General features: G+C 44.8%; 1 protein-coding gene across 3 annotated transcripts; it reads left to right on the top strand.

The window, feature by feature from the left end:
* The first annotated feature begins 2,907 nt into the window (after nt 1-2,907).
* On the top strand, nt 2,908-18,805 carry LOC121300001 (putative helicase MOV-10). Of its 3 annotated transcripts, XM_041228316.1 has the most exons (22): nt 2,912-3,957; nt 5,160-5,259; nt 6,987-7,159; nt 7,911-8,149; nt 8,530-8,779; nt 9,056-9,193; nt 9,314-9,476; nt 9,579-9,730; nt 10,561-10,731; nt 10,976-11,123; nt 11,732-11,893; nt 12,360-12,466; nt 12,804-12,901; nt 13,006-13,104; nt 13,477-13,585; nt 14,514-14,631; nt 14,739-14,930; nt 15,102-15,176; nt 15,661-15,786; nt 16,312-16,400; nt 16,715-16,836; nt 17,265-18,805. In XM_041228316.1, exons 1-22 carry the CDS (start codon nt 3,830-3,832, stop codon nt 17,324-17,326), a joined length of 3,021 nt encoding a protein of 1,006 aa, XP_041084250.1. In that variant the 5' UTR covers nt 2,912-3,829; the 3' UTR covers nt 17,327-18,805. The 3 variants fall into 3 exon arrangements, with proteins under 3 accessions (XP_041084252.1, XP_041084250.1, XP_041084253.1); XM_041228318.1 differs by lacking the exons at nt 16,715-16,836; nt 17,265-18,805 and adding an exon at nt 16,501-16,707 and having other exon boundaries at nt 2,908-3,957; XM_041228319.1 differs by lacking the exon at nt 6,987-7,159 and having other exon boundaries at nt 2,917-3,957.

Below are 18,805 nucleotides of genomic sequence, written 5' to 3'. Positions count from 1 at the left end.
GAGCGACTATAATAAATAAAAACAGTTAATAATCCCAACTGATGTTTTTGTTTTCCCTTTAGTTTTTTTTTTTGTATTCAACTGTATGAACAAAAATATGTAATTCAAAAGGAATAAAAGATTTGCACCAAATTAAAATGTTTTTTTTTTATACACATTTATTTTCTTGTTTTCGGTTGTACAATGATGCATTTCGAAATGCTTCGGAACACTGGTCTTAAACTAACATTCATGTATACACTGTGGTCCCTTCGCTTTGCGGGTTATCCTGGGAGAGGAATTGAAAATCTCTCTCCTGTGTAAATGTAGGCTGGTCCTGGCGAGTTGTATGTGTTTGGAGTGCTTTATTAGGTGGTTTTAATGTGTTCTAGGGCTAGTTGTCTGACTCATTAGTGAGACCATACCTTTCTGAATACTGTGCTTGGGCCAAACCCATTGAAAAGTCAGTACTGTGTCTCTAAAGTATCTCTAACTCATTACATCTGTTTTGGAATTAAATCATCTGTATTATATTTCATCAATGTCATCCATTTATATCTTGTGGGTCCTAATGTGTAAGATCATTTCAATGGACAATACACTGCGAGTTATTCTGTTCTTGTTAATGTCTTTTTTTTTTTTTCTTTGTGCATTCTGGAAGCCAGTGTGTTGCCACGGTTTTATTCTGGAAGCCAGTGTGTTGCCACGGTTTCATGGTATAGGTGCCATAAATCGCATATAAGAAATCCGTGTTACAGATTTGTCAATTTCAGCACAGCTTCTCCTGTGTGTAGATTTCCACTGGGGTTAAAAAACACTTTTATGCTTAACATATTCCTACAATCCAAGTGTTTAATTTTTTGTTGTTGTTTCATTCCAGTGCATTTTATCTTGTGTAGAGATGTACTTTCATGCATTTCAGGATATTTTGGTTAATATTCCTGAGTGCAGGACAGCACAGTTTGAGCAGCTGTGCAGTTCTATCGCCCCCAAGCTGCACACAATGACGTCTCTTGTATCAGTCAGAGACGCCCTCCACACCCAGCACGTTGCCTGATGTCTTGCAGCACTCGGACGCTGGTCTCCTGCTGTTTCCTGTATCATTCAGCAGTTCTGTTATTACTCAATACTGGAAAAGAGGAGTCATTTACGACACCTGTTCTAAAACCACCAAAAACAAAAAACACTTTCCTGAGGCTTCATGGGGACACACGAGCGAGCCCTGCTGTCAGAGACGGTAACCCTTTCAGTGCACTGCAGTGATGGTGTCAGACCAGCAGAAGGAAGGAAATCAGTACAGGACTAAAAAGTTGTAGTACAACCGTGATAATGGCATTCCTGTGGGGCGTTCCTCTAATAACGCTTTGTTGAACCAAGGAGTCCCCTAGCGACACGCCACTGCAGTGTCATCACACAACGCGCTGGCTTGCACACCGGAGACCTGTGTATAAATCATTTGAAAGACCTTCCTGTTTGAGCCTTTCATTGTCTACCTAAAAATGAAAATATACTGAGAAGAGGTTTGTAGAGGAGAAACAGTCTGCAGCCATACACTTCCACAAGCAGTCAGAAAACTATTAAAGAGAACTGCAGATTTGTGTTACGAAGTTAAACAGTGGGACTCCAAGGCTTGAAGAAAATACAGCATAGTTGCCAACATAGTTAAAGATGGGATAGTGCTTTCCCTGGTGGTCTGAGTAGTTAATTCCTGTTTAAAAAAAACAAAAAAATGTTATTTGGTAGTTGCATTAAAGGTGAAACAATTTTTATACTAAATATAAACTCAAACTCTTGGAGCTGATATGGCTGATCTGTGCCAGTATGAAGGCGTTGTTGCCCAGTTTTGTTTTAGTTCATATGTGAAATGAATTGGCCCTCGTTAGACAGTAGTCTGCAGCGCATGTATCCCTGGTGTGCAGGAGACTGAACTCTCGCCTCCAAAGAGAAAGGGTGCTCTCTCCAGTCCAGGGCAGGCTTGAGGCATTGAGACCGAATTGCTCCCTCGCGTAAGAAAGTGCTACCTTCAGTCCAGAGCGAATTGTATAATATGCAATTTCCTGACACCTTTCTTGTCAGGACCTTAACCTCACCAACAGGGGGCATTAGTCCAACTCACAAAACAAACCTCAGCACATTACTGGCTTTGCTTGACCCAGGACTGAATGGCAGGCCGGGGGTGTCCCGATCAGGATTTGGCTGCGCTCTCATGTTTGCAGAATTGGGACTGGACCATACAGAATTTAATACAAAGCGATCAACTTTAAATGTTAAGGCCAGGAGGAGACAAGGCTACAGCAGGCAACAAAGATAACAGCGCTGTGGATCAGGAGGGGCCCCAGCATTTTACACACAACTGGGTGACAGGCCTGGCTGAAACCATAAATTATGTAGTGACCAGTCAAAAAAGTTATTGTGAGTTCAGAGTTAGACACCGCCACACACACACACACACACAGAGAGACCACTTACCAGAAGCGCAGACACTAGAGTCCAGGGTTAGACTTGCAATGCGAGAAGGCAAAGGAAAAGGGTGTTAACTCTTGTAAGGGTGTGTCAACCAGATGTTGTGTTAATATTATCATATACAATGCCTATTGCAGTGACAGAAAACAAGGATGGGCTAACTTATACATATGCATGTCTATAAAAATGTAAAGTGGACCTTATTTGGTTGAATTTGTCAGCAGGTTATAACACACACACACACACACCTTGTCAAATACAAATGTATAGCTTTCTGCTGTGGTCTGGGATTTCTCGTGTTCACATTGTGTAGTTTCTGTATGAAAACAAATATCCCGCTGAATTAGACAGACAATTGATAATAAATAAATACACAAGAACAGCGAAGATATGGTGAATACGTGAGATCGTTTTCGTCTAGACGCAGGTATAACCACGCCTCTGTGTGTCCAAGCATGCCCTTTCTTCAAGCCTCCTACACTGTATCATATCGGTGTAGAACAGCTTCGGGTCCTGTATTAATCTCGCTTCACTGTTTGAAATTCATTTTTATAACAATTACTTATTTGCAGAATTTCATTAATTGGGGAGAACACACGGGTTGAACGAAAAATACTGACTTTTGACCCCACATTGCTCGGGTTGTCACTTGGTACTGAATGAGTTAATTTTATTTCTGCTGCTTCTCGGTTCTGAAAGAAAAACGGAGCAAACATAACTTAAAACGGTCAGACCACAACAAAAACAGCTTTTAAAAACGCCGGCTAGATGCTGCAGAGAAATAGCCAGCAGTATAGCGGCACAAACAGCACCGCCTGTAAACGACGTGTCCCGTTTTAATGATACCGCCTCTGAGGAACCCCCTTTGTCCCGGGAACTCTCGTTCCAGGGAACCCCGTTCTCAGCAGAAAACACCGGACCTCAGAAGCCCCGTGTCACTGGAGTGCACCCACAAAAGCGGGCTAATCTGATGATATATTATCGGCCTTATCAACATCACCCCCGTGCAAACAGCAAGCTACCGGCCTCAGCGTGACTGTGGGTAAAGTGTCATCGGCTACTTCATAACAGATAACATTTCTGAGGAGGCAGGTGCAAGGTAAATGTGTATGTGCCTGGCAGTAAACAAACAAACAAACAAACAAACAGAAACCACAGGGCCGGCCATCAACTCGGATGCGAGGAGAAGGCTGCTTTCGCTTTCGTTTCTGTACAGATGGGTTTGGTACTAGGAAACCGTGACGCTGTCGTGAGGAGGTCACACGAGTTTAATAAATATATATGTATTTATGCGTGGGGCGCTTTGCACAGCGGTGTTAACTGACCAACCCTCTTGCTGTGTGGAAAGACGAAACAGTATTTATCTGACTGCCTAACTCCAGCTACAATGCCTACCGTAAGGGATAATTTTAAAACTGGACTGGAGTTCATAGAACACCTGGACAGAACTCAAAGAATGCAGAAGAATAAGAGGGAAGAGCTCCGATCCATCTACAACGAGGAGTTTAGAAACAGGTAGACTTCACGATCCCATCTGCCAGTGAATAGCATCGTAAAAGCACCGTCTCCAACCCATACCCAGCATATGCAGTATGGCTATATTTAATAACCCTCTCTCTCTCTCTCTCTCTCTCTCTCTCTCTCTCTCTCTCTCTCTCTCTCTCTCTCTCTCTCTCTCTCTATATATATATATATATATATATATATATATATATATATATATATATATATAGTGTGTGTGTGTGTGTGTGTGTGTGTATCGGGTCGTGTAAATTATTTGAGTTAGTATAATAGGGTGTTATTGTTATTCATCTATTATTGTAAACGAGCAAACGCTGCTTCCTTATGTGTCTAACGGCGATGTTGTTTGGTAATATGATTAAAGTTTGTATCTTTTATCTTGAAGAAAAGATAAATCAGTAAAAATATGCAGCCTGACCGTTTATGATTTATAAAACTAGTGCAGTTTTCATTTATTCTCATTCATTCGAGTTCACGCTGTTTTTTCCATAGCGGGGGCGTGGCAGAACACTGTGAATTCGTTCTGTTGCTGTACCTGTAATGCCTTCTATTCCAGTGTTGTTACAGCGTGCAGGGTCTGTGCGTCTCAAAAGCAGAGCAGCAGGGTATATAGAGACCACAGAGCTAATTAGCCCCTTCATGCAATAACTTTATGGGACAAACTCTCTAGTAGAGATAACCAATATATATAGTTTGCTATTGACGAAATGTTTAATAAATATCAAACTTGTTTTATTCAGAAGAATGCGGAAGGAGCAGTTGGCTTCAAAGTTCGTTTTCAAGTTTTTTATTTTATGTATTTATTATGTCCCTATGTTATGTGATTCACAGTCATCAGCGGGTGCTTAAATTATTACAATATGGAAATAGAATCTCTTCTCAACCTGACCTTCGCCTTACTTTTAGTTGTTTAGTTGCTCAGTGTTTCGCTAGATAATTCTTTCAAATCATATGACAGTGTGACCCCCCCCCCACCCCCCTTCCCGATTTATCTGGACAGGGTGTAGGAGGGGCTGGCAAAGTTTCAAAGTCATTTCGAAATATGTGTTTCACATTGTATATCAATGAAAATAAATAATTGATCAATAAATAAATAGTTGCCACTTGGTTTGTGCTCATTCGAGGATGACTGAGCTGGAAACACTGTGTGTGTGTGTGTGTGTATATATAATATAATTTTTTTTTTAATGTTTCAGAGATGAAATCAGACGACCCAATTTCTCCTGTATTGTGTTCGCTTTGAAGAAAAACAACAAGGTGAAAGTGAAGAAGGGATTGCTGCACTTCAATCCACCGGTATGTACAGAGAGGACAGTTCGGTGATGTGGGTATTGCTGTAGGAAACCCCCCAGTATCCCAGCCATTGGGTTCACGGTGTTGGGACATTGAGGAAAGACCCCTGGGTTGACACAGCAGAAACAAGCAGCCCTCATTCACCAAGTCTGTTGCTCCTGTAGCACCAAGATAGTTCTGTTAATAGTAAAGGTTAATCCTACAGATCGCCTCTCATCACCAGTGATCCCCGCTATCCTCTATTATCAAGACCAGTGTGTTGAGGTTTGTTTGTAACATTTCCACCTGCACCGTGAAACCAGTCTGTGTCTCCTCTTGTATCAAACTGGGAATGATTCTGTTTAAAAGCCGAATGAAGGGCCTGTTAATCGCAGTCTTCTCTCTACACCTCCACCAAGGGAAAAGTCATTATTTAAAGCTCGATAGTCTTGAGTCATTCTGTTGTTGTTAGGCGTGTTGCCGTGGGTGTGGCTCATGCGAAACCGGTTTATCCCAGACGTGAGTCATCAAGCAGTTTAATCCATGAGCAAACTAGAGGAGTCGCAGGGATCTTTAACACAGGGCAGGGTCCAAACTGGGAAAACTTGACTTTCGTAGAACTTTCTTAGTGTCTCTTGCAGGGTTGTTTATCACCGAAGTAGATGCAGCAAGTTTATTAATGTTTTTTTAAACATTTTATTTGTATTGTTGAACTCTATACAGAAATGCACTGGTGTGTTTGACCAGCAAGATGCACTTTAATAGTCCGATCACTCTGTACTCTGTATAGATTTTTATTTCTGGGAAGAACATGGGTTTTCATGTTTTGAATATTTAAATTTTAGATGTCATTCACACAGTTGTCTTCTTTACATTTCTATCTTAACAAGGAACAGCAAAGCAAATGAACAACACAGGGCGTGAATTTAGAGGCTGGAATCCAAGCTTCAGCATCTGATGAAAAGGGTTAAATATTTCATTGCAGTGAACCAGTGTGGACCCGCCAACCAGGCGATGGCATGTCATGTAACTGCGTTGTGTTTTCTTTCTCCTTTTCTAGCGTTCTCTTTCCCAAATGATTATTGTAGTTGAGGACAATCCCAAAGAAAGCTGTCAAGGCAAGGTATAGCCACGCAGATGGAGCTCCCTCCTGGTTCCTCTTCACACTGTGGTCTCGCCTCCCACGTGCACCCAGTCCAGCAGTACTGGATCACATCACTTTCTGTCCGTTGAGTTTCCACTCTTCCAGTACTGTTGTATAGCGGTGACAGCCCTTCTGTTGGTTCTAGGTTCTGCTGCACCTTTTACTGAGTTCAAATTCTTCTCTGTGTCGATCTTTACCTGGCTTTGACACACTGCGACCTTTCAGCTGCCAGAGCCGCCTATTCTCTCGCTGATATTGTGGTAGATTTTGTAATTCCTTACCTCGCTGTAAGGGAATTAGAGATGCCCCTAGTATTGAGAAATGTGTTTAGTGAAGTTTACAGGCACAGTAAACCCTGCACCCCAGTGCACATGGTGATGCAGCTGTGAACGGTCGTGTTTTTTCACCCTCACTCCTCGCTCGCTCTGCTCTTTTCTGAGGTGACACTGCTGAGCCCAGTGCTGGTTTCAGGGATTGTTTCCTGGAGATGAGAGCACCGACACTCATTTCTGTAAGGCACTGTGAAGATAGCACACCGGGGCACGGTCTTGGAGAGCAGCAGTCAGGTTCAGCCCTGACGGTAATCCAACTCTTTTTGCTTTTGAAGTCTGTGGAGTATTTTGGAGACCAATGGAGAAGGCCTCGTCAGCAGCCCCCTGCTAACAGCCCTGTGCGGATGAACGGAGCCTGCCCTGGTGCTGCTCCGGCTCACAGTCCCACGCAGAAGGAACTGGGGAAGAGAAAGGCCAGAACCATCATTCAGCAGCTGAGACAGAATCGGTACAGTTCATCCACATTTCATTTTGAGACATGATGCCTGGCACTAGGGCAGGTGAAAGAGCCCCCTGTTCGGACACCATTGCGGGTTGCAGTAGTCTAGAGCCTAAGCATTATCCACGTCTTGTTAAGTCAAGTTGCTAGGCCTTTTATACAGCAATCTGTAAATGCAATCTCTGTCAATCGCTCTCATTGGGATTCCAGATCCTGTTATCCTGGGATTGCACGACACAGTACTGTTTGGATAAAGAAACGTCACCAGGAGTCCGCTGACAGCATAGCACCAGCAGCCTGTCGCCTGATTTCACTTGCAGTGGAAGCAGCTTTTAACATTTTAAATAAATGAAAAGCCGGATCTTAAAACTGGGAAAGACAAAAGCACAGATCCTGCTGTCCTGGGATTGCATGACACAGTACAGTTTGGATAAGGAAATGTCACGAGGAGTCCGCTGAGAGCATAGCACCAGCAGCCTGTCGCCTGATTTCACTTGCAGTGGAAGCAGCTTTTAACATTTTAAATAAATGAAAAGCCGGATCTTAAAACTGGGAAAGACAAAAGCACGTGGCGTATAACAGCTGTAACTAGAGAATGGTTCAAGTGTAACTGGGTGCATGTGCCATGCTTTGATCATGCTGAATCACTCCGACCAGGCACTGCTCTCCCACAGTGTTCTGTGGAGGTCAGCCTTTCTGTTACTCCTCAGTATGTTTACATATTACTGAGGTGTCTCTATGCTTGTCTCTTCCCCCGCAGATCCAGTATCATCTCAGACAAGGGAGGCATTGTGATCCGCTCCGATCATGCCTTCACGGAGGGCAGGATGAAATTCGAGTTCGCTCCTGAGCAGACCCGCGTTGTGGTCATTTCTGTGGAGAACGCTGGGCCGGAGCCAGTGAAGTTCACGCTGTACGAGGCTCTCCGGAGGATGCATGTCTTTACCTTCAGAGACGAGCACAGGGTGACCAGGGCCTGCCCCCTCCTGCTCAGTCCGGGTAAGAGTCTAGGACAGAGGCCGTCAGTGCAGCTTAGGGTGTTGCACGGAGTTTACTGGACAGCAGATCAGCCAGAAAGCAAGGCTGTAATTCATTGTCTTCCAAACGGACAATCAGAAATCGAAAACTGCAGGTCAAGTAGACAAATGTTTTTGGCAAGCGCCTTCTTCTCACACATGAGAAACTTAACTTGGTTATTCCACAGATGTAGTTAAGAGAAGGAAGCAGACTTTTCCAGTGATGTAAAAAAAAAAAAGGAAGGCGCCACTTTCAAATTAATTTCGGACCGTAACCGGACATCAGAGAACTGCTAACAAAGCGCAATCAGGAGGGAACTCTATTTCAATAAGATTTTGTCTCTTTTTTTTTTTTCATTTCAGGCGACACCTATAAAATTCAAGTCTCCTGCCTCAGTTCCCATTACGGCTATTTTCCTGTCACCGTGGTTTTCGAGTTCAGACCCCACGTTTCCGGAGACTCCAAACCGTTCTACATTGTGCGAATGCTGGCGGGGGTGGCGAACAGTGCCCTGTCCAAGGAACTGGGTCCCACCTCCCCTTACAAACCCTACCAGATTGCCACCCGGAGACCAATCAACGTCCAGGTGGAGGAGGGCCTCGTGCCAGAAAGGTAGGCCGATGACTCAGGCCTGCGTTACCGCAGCACAAATACTGCTGTAATATTCCTTTCCACAGCCTGGCTCTGGCACAGCCCTGCAGGAAAGGGCCACTGGCTACAGGGGGTGCAAGTACGCTGGGTAATCTTGAGTCGGGATAATCTGGTTAGGATTGGATTGAATTTAAGAGGGAGGTCTAGCTAATGCATCCTCTTTGAAGCAGGTTTCATATATTGTTTGTGTATTGGAATTGTGCATTTTATTTTTCCTTTTTTCTTTTTGATGTAAAGCAATTATCAGCCTGAACTGAAGGTCGTTCCGTTACCGAACTTTGACTACCCCAAACTTTTGAAGGATTTGGTGAAACAAGGGCTGGAGGATTCAGACAGATTAAACACTGAGCTGAAACAGGAGCAGAGCAGAGTGCAGTAAGTCTGATACGCTGACAGAATACATGTGGGAGGAAAAGCAGACATTTGAGGGCGGAGTTCTTTAATGGCCGAAAGTGAGCCCATACCGGCTCTCACTGCTGCGCTTTGCATTTGCAGGCTTTTGCTCGAGTCTCAGTTGCACTTTGAAAACTACAAAGAGCGATTCCAGCTACTGCTGCACCTGGAGGAGATCCAGATGGAAGTGGACATTAAGAAGTACGACATGCACGATGCTGTCATGCACCCGGACCCCCAGCAGAAGCGTTTCCTTATACTTCACGTGAGCTCAATAAACACTCTACTAAAAAGCGGGGTCTCTTGAATGGGGGGGCAGAGGTATGGTGAGTGTAAATCTATCACTGTAACACCGCTGTCTTCACAGGTGCCTGGTGTGGCTGAGAACAGGCCCTCTGTGTTGAAAGGGGACTACTTGCTTGCGTCAGAGAGTGAAGACCCAGGGGACCCTGTCATCAAGTACAAGGGCAGCGTGCATGCTGTGCAGCTGGATAAACTGAAGCTGGGCTTCTCACAAAAGTACGAGACTCAAACACACTGAGATTCAGCAGGATGCCCCCTGTAGCCTGGAGATCGCAGGTTCCAATCCAGGCTGTGTTACTGCCGACCGTGACCGAGGGTTCCTAGGGGGCGGCGCACAATTGGTCGAGCGCCGCCCGGGTAGGGAGGGTTTAGGTCGGCAGGGGAATCCACAGTTCACCGCGCACCAGCGCCCCCTGTGGCTGATAGGGTGCCTGCGGGTCTGCAGTGGAGCCATTCAGATCTGTGTTGTCCTCCGGCACTACAGGTCTGGTGACTTCGCTGTGGATCCGCAGTGCGAAAAAATGACCGATTGGCAGGAACACGTTTCGGAGGCAGCGCGCTCCAGCCTGCGTTCCCCGAGTCGCCGGGGGGGTTGCTCCGGTGAACCAGGATAAAAAATAATAATAATAATGGGCATTCCAAACTGAGATAAAAACCATTGGGGACGAATAAATTAAAAAAAAAAAAAAAAACTTTTTATAATTGTGCAGAGGTATTTGAAAGGGAAAATGTATCATCCGATGTTATGCAAATTATTTTTAATTTAATTTTGTTGTTCTAAATAATGTACCTTTTTTTTGTCTTTTTTTTTTTCAAAGTAAGATTAAAAACATGTTTTTTTTATCATTTTAATGGGTGTAATTTAAAGAGTATTTTATCATTTAATTTCTCTGTTGTTTTGTTTTCTATTCATTTTCTTGTTTGTATCTGTAAAGCTCTTTGAGGCGACCGAAAGGTATAAGAAGTAGTGATGGCTTGATTGATTAACAGCAGTGGTGGAGAGATTTTGTGCTCATCCCCTCTTCATCCTGTTTCACCCTTTCTAGGCTGGTTAATAAGCACATAGCCAACATGAAGTTCGAAGTGACGTTCACTTTTAACCGCCTGCCGCTGAAACTCCAGCACCGCGCGGTGGAGCTGGCGGTAAAGCACGACCTGAGAGACTTCCTGTTCCCCACGTGCAGTCTGGGAACCAACCTGCCCATTCCGACCCTGAGGTAACAATCTTCAAAAGGGGGGCTTGATGTGCCACCCAGCTGTATTTCTGTAATGTTTTGTCTTTTTATTATTTGGCACTATTCCAGAAAAAAAAAAATATATATTTACTGTCTGCAAACTTACGTAAGAAAGGGACCTTTATCATTTTGTTTGTTTGGGTTGCTTCAATAAGAAATGAAGTGTTAAAAGCAGCCGGTTTGTGATACGCGTTTAGTAATGTGTCGTGCTTTCTTCTGCGGCCAGGCTGTATGATCAGAACCTGGGGAGGAATCCTGAGCAGGAGATGGCTGTGAAGTGCATCGTGGCTGGAACGTCGAGACCAGCTCCATTCCTGGTGTTCGGACCTCCAGGGACAGGCAAGACTGTCACCATTGTGGAAGCCATCAAACAGGTGGGACTCCCTGCCCCCCAGCACGGTACAAACACCATCGCTTCCTATCTCGTGCTGTGAGCTTTTGCACTCGAGAGAGAACGTGCGTCCAATACAGACGCAGTCATCTCGGATTTCTGTCATTTACCATCATCCTTTTTTATTTTTCACAGCAGTGTCTTTAGCTCTGCCGTCTAGTTCTTGCTTAGGTAGCACTATCCCAACCTGTTCCGTTTGAGAGTCTCCAGTTCATCGTAATTACTACAGCTGTGGCCAAAGGCTTTGCATCCCCCTAGAGACTACAAAGCTGTATGTAATTCAATGTGTTAATGGAACATTATTCAACAGGTTTCATTATACTTGATGAAGCAAATTTAGTTCCTCCTGTAGGGTGATGCAGAGCGTTTGGCCAGAGCTGTAGGTGCCTAACACAAGTCCTAAAAAGCGTCCTCCTTTGTTTTCTGCAGCATCACTTTGCTTCATTTTATTTGACATCCCTCTGACTGCACAGATCTGCTTGCTCTCTGTCTGTAGCTTCATAGATTTCTATTTTTTTATGATTGTTCGCATCTTTTAATTTTAGCAAAGAGCAGTTACACTGTTACGATCGGGGCGCTGTGTCTTTTCAGGTTCACTTCACTCTCAAAGACTCTCGCATCCTGGCCTGCGCTCCCTCAAACAGCTCCTCAGACCTGCTGTGCCAGCGCCTGCTGCAGCATGTAGACAAGCACGCCATCTACCGGCTCAACGCCTTCAGCAGGGACCCCGGTGATCTCCCCGCAGACATCCTGGTATGCACTGGGGGTAACGTCCAATAGGAGCAAGACAGTCGAGCGCAGAATCGGGTCATCGACCAGTCTCGCTTCACTTTCAAAGCAGCAGTAGCAGCAGCATAGTAATGACTGGCTGTGTTTTTAAGTATATTCTAGCCCTGCTGTAAAGGGTGTGTGTGTTTCTAACCTTAATCGTCTGCCAGTGTGAGGTCACTGGTCATGGAACGGACCTGGAAGCAGCAGATTCAAGTTTTAAATGCGTAGTGTGGCGCGGGAATCGTTTGTAGTTTATATTGTAACGTATGGTTCCTGCACAGTGTACATCTTATTTCATTGTACAGTTTGGTGAAAAGCCAGTCTTTCATAGTTCTTGCTGCTCAAACTGTTGGATTTGTTTTTCATTCACTTTTCTGTGGTCAGTGTGCTCTGCTGCAGCTAGTCTTCAGCGCAGGTCTGGTTTTCATTCTGCTGTACTCTGTTGTAGCCCTGCTCTAACTGGGACTCCAGTCTCCAGAGCTTTGTGTTTCCTGCCAAGGAGGTGCTGATGGAGAATTACAGGATCCTTGTCACCACCGTAGTGACAGCTGGCAGGTAGGGGAGTCAGGAGTTCATGCTGTGCTCTCGTGGTTTTGGTTACTCTCTGCAGCGCGAGGCACCAAGCTGTTTAATCTGTTTAGATTGTGATGCCTAGTGTGTGCATGAACGTGATGGCTCCAAAGGTCAAAATCAATTCAAATGTAAAGACGACATTGAAAACGAAACTTACACAGAAGGTTAAGGCATTTGATCTGTTTAATAGAGATTCACAGCCTGATGAAGAGTGAGTCTGTTGTTTGTTGTATTTCATTCTAAGGTGTAACTTTCTGTTGGAATAATAAAGAAACCACGTCCTTATCTGTCATATCAATGTCTTCTCTCGTCCTATCAGACTGGTGTCCGGTGGTATTCCTCCTGGTCATTTCTCCCACATCTTCATTGACGAAGCCGGACACGCAGTGGAACCAGAATGCATCATCCCGGTGGCAGGTGGGGATCCTGTTCTTGTAACCCCACCCGGGATACAGAATATCGTCTTTCATTTTGAGTAACCCTGTGATGAACGCAAGTCCTCTTCTTTTTGAAACGTCCAGGGTTGTTAAACAAAGACCAAGGGCAGCTGGTTTTAGCCGGAGACCCAAAGCAGCTCGGACCCATCCTGAGATCCCCGCTCGCAATGAGACACGGACTGGGTAAGGACTTCCAGCTGGGAGCGAGGGCATTCCCACCCCATGTGATGCCTCGAGCCAACGATACAATTATAGTGAGAGTACCATTCGAATCCATGCTTTAGTGACAGCCCTTTTACCAATGCATCTCCCAGGTGCCTCGTATTTATTTCCATGTTGTAGCCATCATTGCTTTAGTTTATGCACTGGACTAACACACGAGATTCGCTGTGTCAAAGGACGCTGCAATAGGCACTGGGAGCTTCTCATGGTTAAGGTTGCAATCTTCTTGTTAACCCTTAGAAGCTCCCAACACCTTTGACAATGTCCTGCGCCTCAATGAAGCCCTGTGCTGGAAAGCATTTCATTTTTGTTCTTTGTGTTTTCCCCTTTCAGACGTGTCCTTGCTGGAGAGGCTGATGACACAGAACAGTCTGTACCAGAAGGACTCCAGCACCAGAGCGTTCAACAGTCACTTTGTGACGAAGCTGCTCCGCAACTACAGGTGAGTGAGTCCTAAACCTGGGCATCCAGAACGAATTGAAGCACTTCCAGATAGAAAAGCGGGAAATACAGACGTCATGCACTGCAGAGAGCCCAGCCCGTTCTTTTATAGCAGGTCTTTAAAACATAAGCCCAGGGAATTACACTGAATTACGCTGATTTCACTGGCATCAAGCTTCACTACAGTGGATCCCAGCTTTTGAACTGCAGCTCTTCCTGTCTCATTGCAGCGAGGTCATTGGAGTTGACCTGCAGTGAAAGTATTCTATTTTATCCATAACTCATAAACGCTGAATCGCCCTAAATGTAGAAATACCCACAGGATTTATGAAGCTTCTTTTAGTATTTCTAGAAGTGTTCTATTGGCAATATACTGTATGTTTTCTATTATTATTATTATTATTATTATTATTATTATTATTATTTTATTTCTTAGCAAACATCCTTATCCAGCGCGACTTGCAGTTGTTACAAAATATCACAGTACAAAATATCACATTCCAGAATATCATATTCCAGATAAGAGCAGTTATAAAGTACAATAAAATTAGTAGCAAATAAGATCCAATTCAGATAAGAGCAAACTAGATAATGCAGTAAATAATTACATTTGAGAGCGAGTTGGACTGAGAGCAGTCGAATAAACATATTTGGTTCTGTGAGTAAAGTCCAGCAAGTGCACGCAGCAGGAACGATAAATGGATGAGAGTGGATTCACATAAGAGCAATTGCAGAAAAAGCCTAGACTGCAAGCCGAGTTGTACCAATATAAACTGTAACAAAGTTGCATGCTTCGTCGAGTGTCTGCTTCTCTTTCTTAGAGAATTCGTCTTCGGTTTTTGATTAAGTGTTTTGACGGTGTGGGTGCATTTTAAAGGCTCAGTTGGCCCTCTGAATAATAAGCCACGGGGATCCCTTGTGTCAACCAGGTCCCACCCAGCGATCCTCAAAATTCCCAACGAATTGTTCTACGACGGAGAACTCCAGGTGTTTGCTGATGAAATTCTGAGAAACTCCTTCTGCACTTGGGAGAACCTGCCCAAGAAGGTAACCCTGCACGTCCACAGTGTTCAAGACTGCTGAATAACATTTTCATAGCTGGCTGTGCTGATTTGTAAATGACAGGATGTGAACGGAGGTTCATTTGCTCGCAGGGCTTCCCGGTCGTTTTTCACGGGGTGCAGGGGCTGGACGAGAGGGAAGGGAACAGCCCTTCTTTCTTCAACGTGTCTGAGATCGACGTGGTTGTGTCCCACGTCAAGAAGCTGCTGCAGAATCAAGGCAAGAAGGGCATCCGCAAACTCTCTCCCAAAGAGATCGGCATCATCTCCCCCTACAGGAAGCAGGTAACAGGCTGCCGCTGTGCTGGTCACTCCATCAAACCCAGCCAGCACACTAAACAACTATGGGCATCTTTTCAAAGCATTTCCGCTCAAACTAAGTTTACTTTGTTGATTTTTTTTTTCTACAGGAAACTTGTATTAACTGCACTAACACAGCTTTCCCTTCATTACCAGGTTCAAAAAATCCGAAGTGCAGTTAACACCGTTGACAAGGAGCTGAAAAGCATGCCGGACATCAAGGAGCTGAAGGTATGCACACAGCCTGGGTCTCGCCTGGTCTAAAGTATGTCTTGATGTTGCTCCTAGTGGACTTCCTTCACATGACTGTGCAGGGCTGTGATCTCTGACCAGTGCCCCATATGAAAGCGCTTTTAGATACTCCTAACCTGTTGGTACCCTTGCCAAATGATCCATTCTCTTCAGTACAACTCATTGTAATAGACTCTGCCATGTGGTTTTGCAACACATAAATCACTACGAAAGAGATGTGAGAGATGTGAGATGTGAGAATGCTATCACTGATCCTCGTTTTCCTGTGTGGAAGAAGATTGTTTGATTCTGTGCTTTTGTACTTTATTTTAGGATCTGTATATGTGTGTGTGTGTGTGTGTGTGTGTGTGTGTGTGTGTGTGTGTGTGTGTGTGATGTGTTTTGAGCTCTTGGCTCTTGCGGGTGTCCTGCTGAAAGTCAGTGCTGCTGCTGCTGTGGTGTTTATTCTCGTGTCTCTCCTCAGGTGGGCTCTGTGGAGGAGTTCCAGGGGCAGGAGCGTACTGTAATCCTCATCTCCACAGTGCGCAGCACCATGGACTACCTCAAAATGGACGAGGATTTCAAGCTGGGCTTCCTAAAGAACCCAAAGGTACAGGCTAGGTTCTGATCCGCTGGATCCTAGAAATCCTAGAAGTATCCCTTTTGCAACAAAGCCTGTTTATACTTTAGTGATCACTCGAGGGTTGCTTCAAGAGTTAGCAAATGCTGTCAAATTAGTGATTTTGAGGATCTCCCTTACCTGAAGAAAGGTATGCGCTGAATATTAGGAGTACACCAAGCAGAGCCCCTGCTCTGTACTCACAGCTGTCATTGACTTGTCTTAGTGCTGAAAGAAAGAAAGCAGAGCTTTATGATAAGTTTAAGCTACAGTGTGTGCACTTCTAAATAACTGCTGCATTAGCTCTGACCACTAGAGGGAGCCCTCGCTTAAGTAGAAAGGATTGGAAAACGCTTCAGCTGGTGAAAAGGGAGGTGGCAAGTGAAATAGTCCTAGGCCTGGGTTCGAATCAGGCTTGGGTGAGTTTTGGTCATCTCATTAGTTCATGTTTCACAGAGAGTCACTAGAAGCTGTTGTGTTTAGTTCACCTCCCTGTCTCTCTCTGTCTCTCCCCAGAGGTTTAATGTTGCAATGACCAGAGCCAAGGCTCTCCTGATCGTAGTGGGAAACCCCTTTGTTCTCAGCAAGGACCCAATCTGGCACAGGTAAGAACACGGCAGGCTGAAAGCTTTACAAAACAGCATTTCTGTGCACCCCAGTCGACTTGATATTCACGCTGCCTCCATGCTATTGCCACCACACTAGGAGCTCCTGTTATTAGCAGACAGCAGAACCCCAGACCACAATTCCACTCCACAAAAGAGCCTGCGTATCTGATTGGGCTTGAGATAGAGTGGAAACGCTGGCTGAGACTGGTGCACAGTGATTTCACGCAGGGAGCAGTGAGCTGCCTGCTCTGGCCAGTCGCTCCTGTCCGTAGCCTCAGTCTCTGCTTGTGCCCCGCTGTGTGCTTGCCCAGATTCATCCAGTACTGCAGTGAAGGGGGAGGCTACACTGGCTACGATTTCACTGAAGAGGAGGAGGAGGAGGAGACCCTGGTGACCCGGCTTGCCTCTCTCGATATCAGCGCAGAGCCTGAAGGTAGGGGTCTTCATTAAATTCACCCTTGAAGCAACCTCAGCAAACAGAACGAGGCAGCAAAGCTGTCCGTCAGGACGGTTTGAAACGTCCAGGGGCGAGTTCGGAGCGAGCATTTAAAGTGGGCTTTGTGCAGGTGCGGTATATTCCTGGTATCAGCGACACATCCCAGGATATCCTGCTTGTTCGGATTTGCCGAGAGCAGGGCCTTGAAAAACAATGCATTGAAAACGTTTGCTGGTGCATTTGTTCATCACCACTGGAAATAGCCACAGGTTTCTGTTAATAGCATTTTAGAGCGTGCTCTTCCTTCGTCTGTATCGCATCAGCCACCTGTTTCTATTGTTAATCCTGCTGTGGCGATTTATAGGTGAACCATCTCAGCCCCAGTGACCCCTTGGACTGTTTTTCTCTCCTTTTCTTATGTTAAGACACCTCTGGGGAAAGCGCTGTGCAGCAGCAGCAGGAGCCGGAGTGGAGGAATGAACTGTGAAGGGCAGACACCCCGAGAATCCAGTGAGACCCACACTGGAGACGGGAGGACTCGGGGGCGGCACATTGCACTGAAACCACCTTTTTATCATTATCATTCCTGCTTCGGATTCTTTATTCACTTGTAATGCAGATTAGATGCAGCCAGCCTTTAACAGTCGTGGTGTTTTTATAAAACAGAACAGACCATTTTCAGTTGAGTTGGGATTTAGAGGCACACGACAACTGAAAGCTTATATGAGGGTTTAAAAAAATTAAATTAAAGACTGAAAATAAAATCTAGGAATATGCAACATGCTGATTTCTCTTGCAAAGTTCTGCATGGTACAATCTGGGACGTTTTTAGTTTTAACTGGGGAGCAAAAACTATTTTAATCAGCTACTCCTCAAAGTGCCTTGATTTCTATTCGATCCTGCCTTCCCAGACGTAGTGATGTACAAGCAAAGAATTCAAAACCTGTTTACATCAATGCAAGTTTAACTTTACATTTTGAGGGGAGTTCCGGAACTCTCCCCCCCGCCCCCCGTCGCCGTTATCCTGTATCATGCAAAACCAAGACTTTTGAATCCATTCTCTCACCTCTTATCTGAAAAAAAGTGTAGCTCTCCTTAGCTGTTTGTATGTCGGCTTCAGAATCCGTACAGAAATCCAGCGTTATCCGATTGTGACGCAGCTTGGGTAGATAATAGTATCAGAATCTGCAGAGAGGTAGTGGAACCTGTCTGTGCTTTTGCATGCACAGTGAAGGTCCGGCTGATCTCTCTCTCTCACCATACTCCTCACTCTAAATTCATGTTTCCAGCCGCGGTGAGGTCTGTTTGTGTGCTACTAACAGACTTGTTCACGCTGGTCTCGTTATCACCGCCCCCCCCCCCCCCCCCCCCCCCCCCCTTTTCTTACACTTGTGATGCAAGAGTTTTTGAAATCCAGCTAAATACCAGTTCCTGTGCTGTAGGTCATTCAACTGGTCCAGCTTCAATCGAATCTTTTAATCTACAGCCCCGAAAGCACCAAGAAACTGCAGTTGCACCTTTTCTCTTTTTAAAAAAAAAACTAATTGTATTTTTTTTGTATCAAGAAATGTCATTTTAAGCCTTGGTTTTGCACTCTGCTTTTGGCCAGCAAAATAGGCAAGCAGAAAAAAGGCGTATTTCTACAGACCTGTTTTTACAGGAGTTCACTGTGTGGCAGGCTTCCTTTATTTTGTTCTCTTAAATCTTTACAGAAAATAATGAAATGCGTTTTTTAGAATATGAAGAACACCGTGTTAGGAGTGGAGCTCTGCTTCTCCTTTTTTTGAGGTCTCTGCGTGCTTCCTCTGTGCACTTTTTTTTTTTGTGTTCGTAATCTTAAATGCTTTCAGATCCCGATGTCTTTTTCATGCAGTTAATTCATGTTTTAGAGCCTAGCTGATGTTTAGTTGGTTTGAAACTGAGGTTTTGACAATTGCTGTTAATAAAGTTTCTGCATAGAATTGCA

The sequence above is a fragment of the Polyodon spathula genome, chromosome 25, assembly GCF_017654505.1.
Source record: "Polyodon spathula isolate WHYD16114869_AA chromosome 25, ASM1765450v1, whole genome shotgun sequence".
In the NCBI taxonomy this organism is placed as follows: domain Eukaryota; kingdom Metazoa; phylum Chordata; class Actinopteri; order Acipenseriformes; family Polyodontidae; genus Polyodon; species Polyodon spathula.
Note: the sequence above shows the minus strand (reverse complement) of the source record. Positions and strands in the feature narration are given on the sequence as shown.